The following is a 13,621-nucleotide window of genomic DNA, read 5'->3' as shown; positions in this document are numbered from 1 at the left end:
TTTAATAGACTAAAATAATAAAAATCTTAAAACTCCAAAACTGATACGAAAATTTAGTCACTTTAGTTGCTTTTTCATTTATGAATGAGCCTTCGTGGTTTTTTGACCGTCAAAAAATTATAATAAAAACCTGTAGAAGAGTTAGGACACAGTAAGATAGGAGATTCGAACTCGTAACCTCTTAATTGAGTATGGAAAGACTATACTATTTGAGCTATTACTCATTAACAGACACAGTGCATTATTGCCGTGGAAGAAACGTACATAATTTGATGTAAGCTCATATGCAAGAGTTCTAATAATTATATTAAGACTATATTATTAAATATGTTTTAGAAAATTTAATTATTCACAAAAAAATTAAAAAGATGAAAAAAAAAAAAGGTGCTGTCAAAGCTTAGTATGAATCATTGTACATTGTTCAAAAGGATAGTGGGTACATCGATTTCATAAAATTTTGACACTCTAATTTCAAATTTTTAATTTATAGTACTTTAAATAATTAGGTCTAGAATTTTTAGTTGCATTAACAAATAAATAATGTACAATAAAAATAAATAAATCTCAATAATAATAGCCTAATAGACAAAAAAAATTTATAATAGCCTAATATGTTGGCCCAACCCTTTGTTTTTTTTTTTTCAAATTTTATGAAACAATTAAAAAACCTAACATTCTTTTTGTTCAAAAATATTGCTAAGACATTCACATGAATAAAATAAATAATGTTTAAAATTAGATGAATGTTTTAAAGAGTAAATATTCTTTTCGACTCCCAACTTTTTGTCTGTGAAATATGTTGCACTTTTATTATATTAAAATTTTTAGTCGATCCTCTTTTTAAAAGAGATTTGAACAACTCGATTTCTGTAATCAGTTAGCAACAAATTACTTATATGATGTGTTAGTTTAAAGATCGGTTACAAAAATCGAGTTATCTACTTCTCTTTTAGGATGAGAGTAGAATTTTAATATGATTAAAATGCAATATATTTCACACACAAAAAATTGGAGGTCTAAAAAAATATTCACTCTATACAAAATAAAAATAGATTACACGAATGTCTTTAACATGTTTATATAAAAATGAAAATTCAGGTGCAGTTAACTTTACGTGAAGTTGATACTTAAGAGCTGTTAGATAATTTTATTGATTTAACTAAATTTTTATCTAACAGTTCTCAATTATCAACTTCACGTGAAGTCAACTGCACTGAATTTTCACTTTTTTTTAATCCAATTCGTTTAAATTTAAATCGACACTTGAGTTCAAAAGAAAAAGATCCGTCTCGTATCCTAATCCGATAAATCTATGTTCTAGGATTACGTGAGAATCCCAAATTCACCTTTACCTTAACAGTTGATTACTTCATTTTTATTTTTAGATAGATAGATAAGAGTATAAGACTTCAAATTATTGCCTATAGCTATTGAAATGAACGTGGTAGCTACGCGCAAGGCGGTAGTCAAAGTCAATGAAGTGATGCTGGGGTCAACTACTTTAACTCTTTTACGACCAACTATCCCAAAAGGAAAGGAAAACGAAGATAGCGTGGCCTATGCACTATTTTCTCGGCAACTTCACTTATAACAGTTATACCAAGTTTCAACACCCTTCTCAGCTCCAATCTTCGCCATTTTAGCTTCACAACTCAAGAATCTATTTTCTCATTCGCATTCTTCGCACTTCTTTTCTTTCTTTATTGTCATGCTTCGCTTCTTTCGCTTTTGCTCTCTTCATCATCATCTAAGGTGTAAGCTACTTCCCAGTTTGCAAGAAAGCTACCAGGTGTGTGTGGAATTCAAAATTTTTTTAATTGCCGTTGTTGTTATTTCTTTTTTTTAACTCTCAGTGTTTCGAACCACATTTGTGGATATTCGTGTAATACGCTTGTTTTAATACAACTTTCTTTTATTTTTGTTTCAGGAGCATAAAGTGATTAACGTTAGCAAATTATCCACAGCAGGTTGCGTTGAATTGTAATTATTTTTATCTTTATTTATTTTTCTCACTTAATTTACTCTTACATTTGAAATAATCAACCAATAAGTAGCAGCAAAACTGCAATATACTTAGGGTGCGTGTGGAATTGACACATTTGCAGAGAATTTTCAGGTATTTTTGGATGTAAATTTTGTTTGGAAACTACTTTAACAAAGACACTAAAAATGTCTTTTTTTTTTTTTTAAAGACGTTCACACATGTCATATTATTATTGGACATTCTTATTAAACCCGTTAATAATTTATTTTTTATTATAAACCAGAATAAAATCGGTTTATTATAGCAACAATAATAAACCCAATTGTCTGCATTATAATTATTAGACCCGATTTGATCCGATCGAATTATACCATCTAAATCGAATATCTTTAAATTTTTTGATAAAAAAACAATTATATCCCTGACTTTTTGTTTTTCGGATATTTAAATCCCTAAAAATTTAAAAATACAATTAAATCCCTAAAAAAATTGGATTTATTGTTATTGTTATAAAAAAAATCGATTTTATTCTAATTTGTTAAAAAATTCAAAAATAACCAGTTCATTAATACGTCCAATAATAATGCGACACGTATATGTCTTTACAAAAAGACATTTTACGCATCTTTATGGGAGCATTCCCAATTTTTTTTTTAAGTAAATATAGTCATTAATCTTTTAACATGAATTGCTAAAACTATTTTTAAACAAATCATTAAAATGACTTATTATATTAAAAATAACTTACCATAAAGTTATTCTTAAAAATTGATTTTTGAACCACACGCACCTTATAAATTTATTCTTATGATTAGATTAGTCGTAGACTGTCAACCAAAAGTATATATATTACTGTAGTACTTATTATATTGGACTTAAGTAAAAGGAAATTACGCGTAAAGACTAAAGACCACAAAAGAACAAATCAAACGTTATTACTGCTTAAAGGCTAAAGCAAATTAAAAAACAGTTACACATTTTTATAGTAAACTTACTTTTATATTCTATTTTCTCTCTTCTAGCATTTGATAGGGTATCCATTGCATTGACGCAAACACTTTAAAATTCACATGAAATTCCATTGCAACTTCCACTCCAACAGCTGCCACATGAAAACACAGAGCTTTGTCCGCATTTCTTATTTCTTGGTTTTAGTTTCTTCATTTTACGATTTGTGTCATACCCCAACACAACCATATCTCTCTGTTTCTTCAGCTTCTACGTATACACACACAATGGAGTCAACGCAAAACCAAGATCACACTGCCGTTTCATACCAGAACGTCGTCGTAATGAGACACGCTGACCGCCTCGACAACTTCGACCCATGCTGGGCCTCCACGGCCGCCCGTCCCTGGGACCCACCGCTACTCGAAGCGGGTCGGCTTCGGGCATTCCAAACGGGTCGGAGTCTCGGACACAGTCTCGGATACCCCATTCACAGGGTGTTTGTCTCCCCCTTCCTCCGCTGCGTCCAGACAGCCTCCGAAGTCGTCTCCGCTCTCTCCACCGTTGATGCCGCGGAAGTCAAGGTCAGAGATGTTTCACTATTTTCTCTCTTTATTCTACCGTGAAATTTAATATTCTCTCTCCTTTACGTTAACAATTGTAGGTGTCTGTTGAATATGGATTGTGTGAAATGATGAACAAGGTGGCGTTTCGTAACGATGTTGCCCCTAAAGATGGAAATTGGGGTTTTAATATAACACAGCTTGAAGCCATGTTCCCAACAGGGACAATGAGTAGTAACGCAGAAAGGGTGGATAAAGAGGTAAACACTGAAGAGGAATTACAAATTATATAATAATTTAGTCAAATATATCAAATCATCCGAGGATTTTCAACTAACAATTGTATAGAAAGACAAGTTGATGTAAGTCTTCTCCTGAATTTATTTGTTTGTTTATTTTTCAGCTGCCTCAATGGGAAGAGTCGTTTGAAGAAACACGGGATAGATATGAGCGCATATTTAAGGAGCTTGCAGATAAATATCCTGCTGAGAATTTGCTGTTTGTTACACATGGTAAAGAATAACTAATTCCTAATCCATATAGTTTACATTTAAGAGAGATTTGTTTATCCATCAAGCTGAACTATTATTGCAGGGGAAGGAATTAAAGTGGCTGTATCTTCGTTCAGAAAAGATGCCAAAGTTTATAAAGTTGGGTACTGTGGATATGTACAGCTTGGACGCCCTATTTTGAAGAAAGATCAATCATTTATTACTGGAGAATTTGATGTACTTACTGATAGTGATCAAACTGGTGTAAGCTATAATATTACCAAACCCTCTCACCAATGACACCAAGTCAAAACCAATGTAATTAGCTCTATTTTCAATCTGCTCTACCTTCTAACATTGTAATTGTATAAAACTTTTAAAATATTACTTTTGATTTTGTGTCTAATTTTTTCTTTATAAACCAAGAAATGATAAGAAATACAGCCTAATCAAGATTAATTGAATCAAGTTTGTTGAGTTTGGAAACTTATAGTTAATTAAATAATCAAACATTATTAAAATATAAGTTAGGATATTATTAAAATTAAGTGTCATATTTAATGCTTCCAATGAATTTGTTTGATATGTTTATTAGTGTGTAGGAGGAAGAAATTAATTTTTCATTGGGTCAAAAAGATAGAGCAGCTCACTTTGGTGAAAGAATTATTTTAACTGTGTGCAAAATCAATTCAAACATAAAGTGACTGAAATTTGAAATGAAGATAAGCCCAAATCATAAGCCCATATTGATAAAACAAATAAAGAAAGAAATGGCTCAAGGATGCCATAAGTTGATCACAAAAACAAAGGGCCCAATTTTGTTGAAGCATGTTTTGGTTACCAATTTATTTTGGTGGAATCCAAATTTTAATCAAATTGAATGCATGCCTTCCACGGATGCCTTTCTCAATGGGTGATGAAATTCAAATTTTAATTAACTTGGATTTATTGCATGCCTTGAAAAATAGGAGAGAGAAAGTTGAAATTGATTTGATGGCATTTAATTGATTTCACACGTTACAAGGCATGGGGAAAAGAAATGGATAATTAACTCATTTTAATTTCCTTCTTTACTCTCATTGAAGCTTTTCCTTCGTCTCTCTCTTCTCTCTCTAGCTTCGGTCATGTCACAGAAAAGAAGAGAAAGCAAGTTATCAAAAGTGAAGCACTGTAGCAGTAAAGCTATGAATAAGCAAGAGGCCAAGGTGATGATGGCTCTTGCAAAAAGAAGATCCACAGTATGGTGTGGCTGAGATCTTTGTCACCAATAGTAAGATGTGGTGAAGAAGTCTCAAGCTCTTCATACCCAAAAATGGAAGAGATCCAACTCGGTCAGAGAAGAAGATCCCTAGGGTATGGCTCGTCTCTACTTTTGTTCATCTATCACAGGAGGTAGCTACTGTAGTTACGTGGGGAAGAAGCAGAAGATAGAGCAGATGGAGCTGTCAAGGATCAAGGGTTCATCAAGGATCAGAAATCCTTCTTGGGGATCAAGTCAAGATGGAAGGCTCAGATTGATGAAGCTTGATGAGATGAGATGAGAGTGAGGTAATTGCATGTTGGATTTTGCATTCGGTTTCCTCTTCTCTCTCTCTCTAGCCGAACTGGTTTGATATTGAAGAAGAAGAAGATTAGCTCGGTTGAACCGTTTCAACCTTGGAGGCTTCCCCTTCTATAATAAGGGTGAACAGCAAAGGCTTGAAACAAGGAGAAAAAGAGTGTAAAGCACAGAGTTCTCATAACTACCTAAGCTAACAGAAGTTCTTCTCCTTCAATGTGTTTCATGTTGTATTTTTCTATTTAGTTTTGTCTGTCTTGAGTCTCATGGTGAAAAAGGCAGACAGTGTGAGGTTTGTAAGAAAAAGCCAGTTAGCGAAAAAAGGAAGAGGATACAAAATTAAAAGAAAAAACCATAGGTGTCTTAGAGGTCCTTTGTACATTTATGTGTTATGTATCATGATTCTATGGGAATCCCCTTGCAAGTTGGGTTAGCACTTAGCAGTTGAAAGCTTGGTAGGTGACCAAGTCAAGTTTAGGATTGGGGATAGATTCTGGACTTGTCCCGGATAGGAAGGGTATTAGGGAGAATTGGTGTCTGTAATCAAGATGATTATAGTGAAATTCTATCATTATTGTGATGGAGACTGGATGTAGGCTGCATTGCACTTGGCAGCTGAACCAGAATACTTCTTGGTGTGTTTCTCTCTTTCTCTTCTACTCCATTTCAGTTTCTGTTGCTAAGGAGACAAAATTGAAAAATATCTCCTGAATGGGAACGAGACAAAAAAAATGTCTCGTGTCTGGTTATGAGACAAAACGCAGAAAAATCTCCTAAAGCTAATTTAAAAGGCAGCAAGCATTACTCAGTAAAAAGGAGCTAAGATTCAACTCCCCTTCTCTTAGCCACTGATAAACCATCAATTGGTATCAGAGCTTGGTCTCAAAGATATCAAGCTTTGCAGCTTGGAGAAAAGATCCTGATGGCTGAAAACAGTGGCTCAAACCTGGTGGCCTACACTCTGACCGAAGGGCAGTCAAGTAACAGACCTCCTCTCTTTAATGGAAAGAACTACACTTATTGGAAGGAAAGAATGAAGATTTTTGTCCAATCAGTAGATTACAGACTCTGAAAAATAATTTTGGAAGGTCCTTAATTCCCAACCACCACAGGAGCCGATGGTGTGGTCTCTCTCAAGGGTGAGGCCAGATGGACCGAAGAAAACAGAAAAAAAGTGGAGCTCAACTCCAAAACTGTCAACTTGCTTAACTGTGCAATCAGCTTCGAGGAATACCAACGGGTATCAAGATGCATAACAGCAAAGGAAATCTGGGACAAATTACAAGTCACTCATGAAGGCACAACCTTAGTGAAGAAGACCATAATAGACATGCTAAATAGAGAGTATGAAATATTCTCAATGAAGGAAGGAGAATCTATAGATGAGTTGTTCGAAAGATTCAATGTCATCATCACTGGCTTGGATGCTATGGGAATCACATATTCTGAATCTGTGCTTGTGAGGAGAATTTTGAGAAGTCTCACAAAAGAATGGGAAACTAACGCAATAGTAATCTCTAAGAGTAGTGGTCTTGATTCCATGGCATATGATGATTTGAGAGGAAACTTGCATTTAAAAATACATATTTGAAAAAAGATACTAAAAGAAAAGGAATAGCTCTCAAATCTATTACTGACCCCTGGATGATGAATCCAATGATTATTCTTCTGAAAATGAATTTGTCTTGTTTGCGAAAAAATTTAGGAAAATGGTAAAGCTAAAGGAAAGGAGCAAAGGAAGCAGTTCAAGGAAACCAAGGAAAGATTCCAACACTGTGATCTACTACAATTGCAAAGAGGTTGGGAACTTCAAATCTGATTACCCTAAACTGAAGAAGGAGGAGAAGTCAAAGAAGGGAAAGAAGAAAGGACTGATGGCCTCATGGGAAGACTTGGAGAACGATTCTGATGAAGATGAAGAATCAGAAACCAAGTCTCAAACTTGCCTTATGGCTGATCATGTTGAGCATGTAGTATTTTATAACCCTGACACTGAAGATCTTCATCTCATGATCGATCATCTTTCTGAAAAAATTAGATGCTTCTTGCTTGAAAACCAAAATCTTGAGTCTCAAATTGAAATTCTTAAAGCTGAAAATGGTTTTCTTAAGGATAAATTAAGGGAGGCTGAAACTACTGTTAAACTTGTTGAAGAAAACAAGCAGTTAAAAGCTCAACTTAAAAGCTATGAATACCATCATTCTGTGACTGCAAATCTGAATTATTTTAAAGAAAATGAGTGGCTACATAAAGAGATAAAAAGGCTTAAGGAAGACTTAGCCAACTTTACACAAAGTTCAGAAAATTTAAATTAACTCTTGGCTAGTCAAAAACTTCTTTATGATAAAGCTAGTTTGGGTTTTCATAAAGCTACAAAATCTGTTGAAAAATCTTATTTTGCAAACATAACATCATCTTCAAATGATGTAAGGTTTCAAAACCTAACAAGCTTTGTGAAAACAGCAACTCATAGATTTTGTAGATTATGCAACCGGAATGATCACTTTCCCATTCAATATTTCTTTGGTGAAAGAATGATTGAAAATAAAGTTTGTAAAATTGTTTTTGATTATAATGGATTGGGACAAAGAAGATGGTTTAACGTGAAAGGATCCAAAAAGATTTGGATACCTAAGGTCACTTGAGCTTATTTTGTAGGTTTGCCTAGCATCCAAGCGAAAGGACAATATATGGTATATGGACAGTGGGTGCTCTAGGCATATGACCAGAAAGACAACCTTTTTCATCAAGCTTGATGAATATGATGGAGGGTTTGTCACTTTCGGTGATAATGGAAAAGGAAAAATAGTGGCAACTGAAAAAGTTGGTAAAAGTTTTATTCTTTTATAAATGATGTTCTTCTTGTAGATGGTTTGAAACACAACTTACTAAGCATTAGCCAATTATGTGATTAGTTACTAATTCACTTTGGTGGAATCCAAATTTTAATCAAATTGAATGCATGCCTTCCACAGATGCCTTTCTCAATGGGTGATGGAATTCAAATTTTAATTAACTTGGATTTATTGCATGCCTTGAAAAATAGGAAAGAGAAAGTTGAAATTGATTTGATGGCATTTAATTGATTTCACACGTTACAAGGCATGGGAAAAGGAAATGGATAATTAACTCATTTTAATTTCCTTCTTTACTCTCATTGAAAGCTTTTCCTTCGTCTCTCTCTACTCTCTCTAGTTTCGATCATGTCACAGAAAAGAAGAGAAAGCAAGTTATCAGAAGTGAAGCACTGTAGCAGTAAAGCTATGAACAAGCAAGAGGCCAAGGTGATGATGGCTCTTGCAAAAAGAAGATCCACAGTATGGTGTGGCTGAGATCTTTGCCACTAATGGTAAGATGTGGTGAAGAAGTCTCAAGCTCTCCATACCCAAAAATGGAAGAGATCCAACTCGGTCAGAGAAGAAGATCCCTAGGGTATGGCTCGTCTCTACTTTTGTTCATCCATCACAGGAGGTAGCTACTGTAGCTACGTGGGGAAGAAGCAGAAGATAGAGAAGATGGAGCTGTCAAGGATCAAGGGTTCATCAAGGGTCAGAAATCCTTCTTGGGGACCAAGTCAAGATGGAAGGCTCAGATTGATGAAGCTTGATGAGATGGGATGAGAGGGAGGTAATTGCATGTTGAATTTTGCATTCGGATTCCTCTTCTCTCTCTCTGGCCGAACCGGTTTGATATTGAAAAAGAAGAAGATTAGCTCGATTGAACCGTTTCAACCTTGGAGGCTTCCCCTTCTATAATAAGGGTGAACAGTCAAGGCTTGAGACAAGGAGAAAAAGAGTGTAAAGCACAGAGTTCTCATAGCTACCCAAACTAACAGAAGTTCTTCTCCTTCAATGTGTTTCATGTTGTATTTTTCTGTTTAGTTTTGTCTGTCTTGAGTCTCATGATGAAAAAGACAAACAGTGTGAGGTTTGTAAGAAAAAGTCAGTGAGCGAAAAAAGGAAGAGGATACAAAATTAAAAGAAAAATCCATAGGTGTCTTAAAGGTCCTTTGTACATCTATGTGTTGTGTATCATGATTCTGTGGGAATCCCCTTGCAACTTGGGTTAGCACTTAGCAGTTGAAAGCTTGGTAGGTGACCAAGTCAAGTTTCGGATTGGGGATAGATTCTGGACTTGTCCCGGATAGGAAGGGTAGTTCCTAGGGAGAATTGGTGTCTGTAATCAAGATGATTATAGTGAAATTCCATCATTGTTGTGATGGAGACTGGATGTAGGCTGCATTGCACTTGGCAGTTGAATCAGGATACTTCTTGGTGTGATTCTCTCTTTCTCTTCTACTCCATTTCAGTTTCTGTTGCTAAGGAGACAAAATTGACAAATATCTCCTGACTGGGATCGAGACAAAAAGAAAATGTCTCGTGTCTGGTTATGAAACAAAACGCAGAAAAATCTCTTGAAGCTAATTTAAAAGGCAACAAGCATTACTCAGCAAAAATGGGCTAAGATTCAACCCCCCATTCTCTTAGCCACTGATAAACCATCAAAGTTAATATTCTTATTAATTCTTTTACAGTTAGTAGAGTTACTAATAAAAATGTTTTAATTAGTGTTGCTTAGTTTATTTAAAATCCGAAATAAAATTTCAAAAGTAAAATGTATTTGGGATAAAAAGGTGGGATTTAGATCCTCTAAATTTTATTTTATTTTTTTTTTTACCAAAGATAGGAGACTCGAACCCGCAACCTCTTAATTGAGTATGGGGAGACTATGCCATTTGAGCTATAACTCATTGGCCTCTAAATTTTGTTTTTCACTTAAAGAAAAGTGTGATTTTTTATTATTTATTTTATAGGTGAAACCAAAAGAAAATATAAAAGAGAAAATATTCAAGGATGAAAAATCACAATTTATCTTCTCAAATAAAAAATAAAATTTAGAGGATCCAAATTTCAAAAGATATAAGTTTAACAACCACAAATAATTAGCTCAAACCACTCAATTCACATATATGATTAGGGCTGGCAATGGGTAGGGTAGGGTAGGGTTTGGACTCTACCATAACCCTACCTGTGGGTTGAAAACTTTTTAAAATTCTATCCTACCCTATTCGTGAGTTGAGAATTTCTCAACCCTAACCCTATCCGCACCCTAAAATTCTAAACCCTACCCTACCCAACCCTACCCGCAGAAAAATAAAAAAATTTCAAGCAAATATAAAATTCAACCATTCCAAATTTCATATATATGAATAAAATAGAAATAAAAAACTAAGTTCAAATTAAAATTAAAAATAATAAAATCTTAAAGAAAGCTAGCATAAAATTACAAATAATATGATCATCAATTAGTTTAATGGTTATTTTAAATTTTCATAATAGAATGATTGTGAGTTCAACACTTATTTTTTTTCACTACATACATAATTTTTACATATATATTATATAATATATTAAGGTTAGGGTAGGGTAGGATATATCCTGAATCCGTACCCTATCCTATCCGCAGGTGAACTCGTACCACACTCTACTTTAGCTGCAGCGAATAGGATAGACAACTCTACCGAACAAGTTGGTCCGAATTGAATACCCGTAAATAGGGTATATATGATGCTATCTCTCTTCTCTCAAATGCACCAGGTCTTAAAAAAAAATACTAAGAAGGATTTTTATATACTCCAGCATAATCATCTCATGAAATTTCCTATTACAAGCACATGAATTACCACTAATTTATAGTTGCAATTGACGGTTTTCAAGTCTTAATAACTAAGCTTTTTCAAATAAACTCCACTTAGTATCTAGACAAGGTTCTAACATAACAAGTTGGCACCTTTTCATTTCAATTTGATAACTTCTTTTGGCTTGTTCAAATATTACCACTTCTTTTCTACATGATTCTACGTACCAAACCACCAAATTGTAAGATGAGATGGCATCATGTTCATGTAGTAACCATGTAATTTCCAGCAACCAACACCTTCTTCCATTTATGGTGGTAGCCATAATTTGACACTTCACGGAGCTTCTAGAAATTGTTTCAGATGTAAGCTTGATAATTAAAGATAAGCTTGATATATATTATCTAATATTGTTTCTCTTAAATCAAGTTTATAAAATTAATCATTTCAAACATTTTTTTTCAACATGTAAAATAACTTGATTTTTAATGACTTTATAAAGATATGTGCTACTTGTTCTTCATTAGAATAGTATTCTATCAATAATATTTCTTTTCCATTTACCAACTCTCTACTTTTATAAAACCAAATAAAGTACATTTGATATAAAAAAAAAGAAATTTTATTTGTGGCTGCAAATGGTAAGGCTCCTTCTTCATAAATTTACCAAGCAATCCATTTCCAAATACAATATATGGTCTATTGTAACCAAGTATCTCAGATTTTCAATTAAACTCTCCTAATAAATGAAAAATCTACTATTCTTCTTTTATCTTTCCAGAGGATCTTAATTTTTTTTTTCTACTTAAAATAGAATTTGATTTTGAATGTTCTATTTGAAATTTTTTCAAAATGTAATATAGTATCTTTTGAAAAATAAAAATGTTGTTATCTTTTAGAATAATTTCGACGTTGAGAAAATAAGACATCAAACCTATATCTATCATATTTTGTTTTTGCAAATCAGCTTGATGCTTTAAGTTATATAATTGGATCAATTTAGTGTCTAGCCTATTATACCGTGAATCAGGTTGATTTTCTCCTAAACTTTTGCTTTAACATTGTCAGTAATGTGCGAAAGTGGATTGTCAAATGTCAAGTGTCAGCAACCCAATAACTATATGAAATGACTCTACAAGTGTTGAATTCAATTTAGTCCTACAATGTGCTCATTTAATCCAACCTCTAAACACCCTGTTGGAGTATGATCATAGATTCATAGTACTTACTAGCATACATCAGCATGTTACTAAACATTATTACATGTAGTTCGTCCATAATATTTTAGGTATAATTAAGAACCAAATAGTCGGAAGGATTTAGACCCCCTCGTGTCAGGGTATAGAATAATAATGTCATTGTCTTAATATTCCCCCATCACTTACCAATACATAAGGAAAATTACAATAACGATAACATTAAGAAATTGTGAATTATAAAATGACCATTATAAGGAGAATTTATCAGTAGTATGTGAAAACAAGAGATATAAACATAAATTTAATTGAGAATTTAAAATTTATCCATAAAAATAAGAATGGAGTCCAAAGACTAATGTGACACGTTTTTTCCAAATTAGAGACTAAATAATCAAATTTTAATTTTCATGTCCAAAATATTCACAATGTACAACTTTGATTAATTTGTGTTATTATTATTAGTTGGTTGTATATCAAATAAAACATTCAACACCTCAATAAATTATTGGAGGCCACTCATATAAACATGCCTAAAACGTCTTTTTTTAAAGATGTTTTTATATTGTGTTTTAATTGGTTTCTGTATAATTTATTCGGTGTTCCTCATCACATATTATTAAATTTCTCAAAAGATTTTCTTTCCAAAAACACTAAAAAATATTTAATTTGGACTAAAACAAAAAAAAGTAATAGATTAACTATTAGATTTTTTTAAAAGATTATTTACATAAAAAATATATCACATTCATAAATATATATATATATATAAAACAAGCTCAAGCGTTTAAAAATTTTTATAAATAAAAAAATAATTAATTTATATTCGTATCCGGTTCACTAGTTTTTTGGTCGAACCAACCGATCCAGTTCGGTTTTTACAACTATGGATATAATAATGGTAATTAAGTTGACCATTCAGTTGTTTTAATGGTAATTAAAATCTAATAATAGTTTATAATAAAAGAAACATTCTTTTGTAACAATGAACCTATAGTAATAGTTAGGGGTGTTCATAGATTAGATCATATCCATATAAATCCACAGTATTTATCCGTATCTGATTTGTAATTTGAGAATATGATCTGATCTGTAAGATGATCGGATTGGATCGAATCGGATCCACACTCTAATCAGATAGAAGTAAATATGTTTAAAAAAGTAAACAAAAAAAATTATTGACTTTTTTTTATAAAAATAAAATTTTTTTATATTTTTTATTTTATGGATATATTTGATATCT

The 13,621-nt window shown here is 32.8% G+C and overlaps 1 protein-coding gene across 4 annotated transcripts; it reads left to right on the top strand.

Annotated features, from left to right (window-relative positions):
* On the top strand, positions 1,515-4,392 carry LOC107605309. 4 transcript variants are annotated; one of them, XM_016307152.2, is made up of 6 exons: positions 1,515-1,789; positions 1,928-2,116; positions 3,200-3,516; positions 3,597-3,755; positions 3,899-4,007; positions 4,090-4,392. In XM_016307152.2, the coding sequence occupies exons 3-6, from the start codon at positions 3,220-3,222 to the stop codon at positions 4,284-4,286; spliced, it is 762 nt and encodes a 253-aa protein (XP_016162638.1). In that variant the 5' UTR covers positions 1,515-1,789; positions 1,928-2,116; positions 3,200-3,219; the 3' UTR covers positions 4,287-4,392. The 4 variants fall into 4 exon arrangements, with proteins under 4 accessions (XP_016162638.1, XP_016162637.1, XP_016162639.1 ...); XM_016307151.2 differs by having other exon boundaries at positions 1,535-1,789; positions 1,928-1,967; XM_016307153.2 differs by having other exon boundaries at positions 1,668-1,789; positions 1,928-1,980.

Source organism: Arachis ipaensis, chromosome B06 (genome assembly GCF_000816755.2).
Source record: "Arachis ipaensis cultivar K30076 chromosome B06, Araip1.1, whole genome shotgun sequence".
Lineage (NCBI taxonomy): Eukaryota > Viridiplantae > Streptophyta > Magnoliopsida > Fabales > Fabaceae > Arachis > Arachis ipaensis.
Note: the sequence above shows the minus strand (reverse complement) of the source record. Positions and strands in the feature narration are given on the sequence as shown.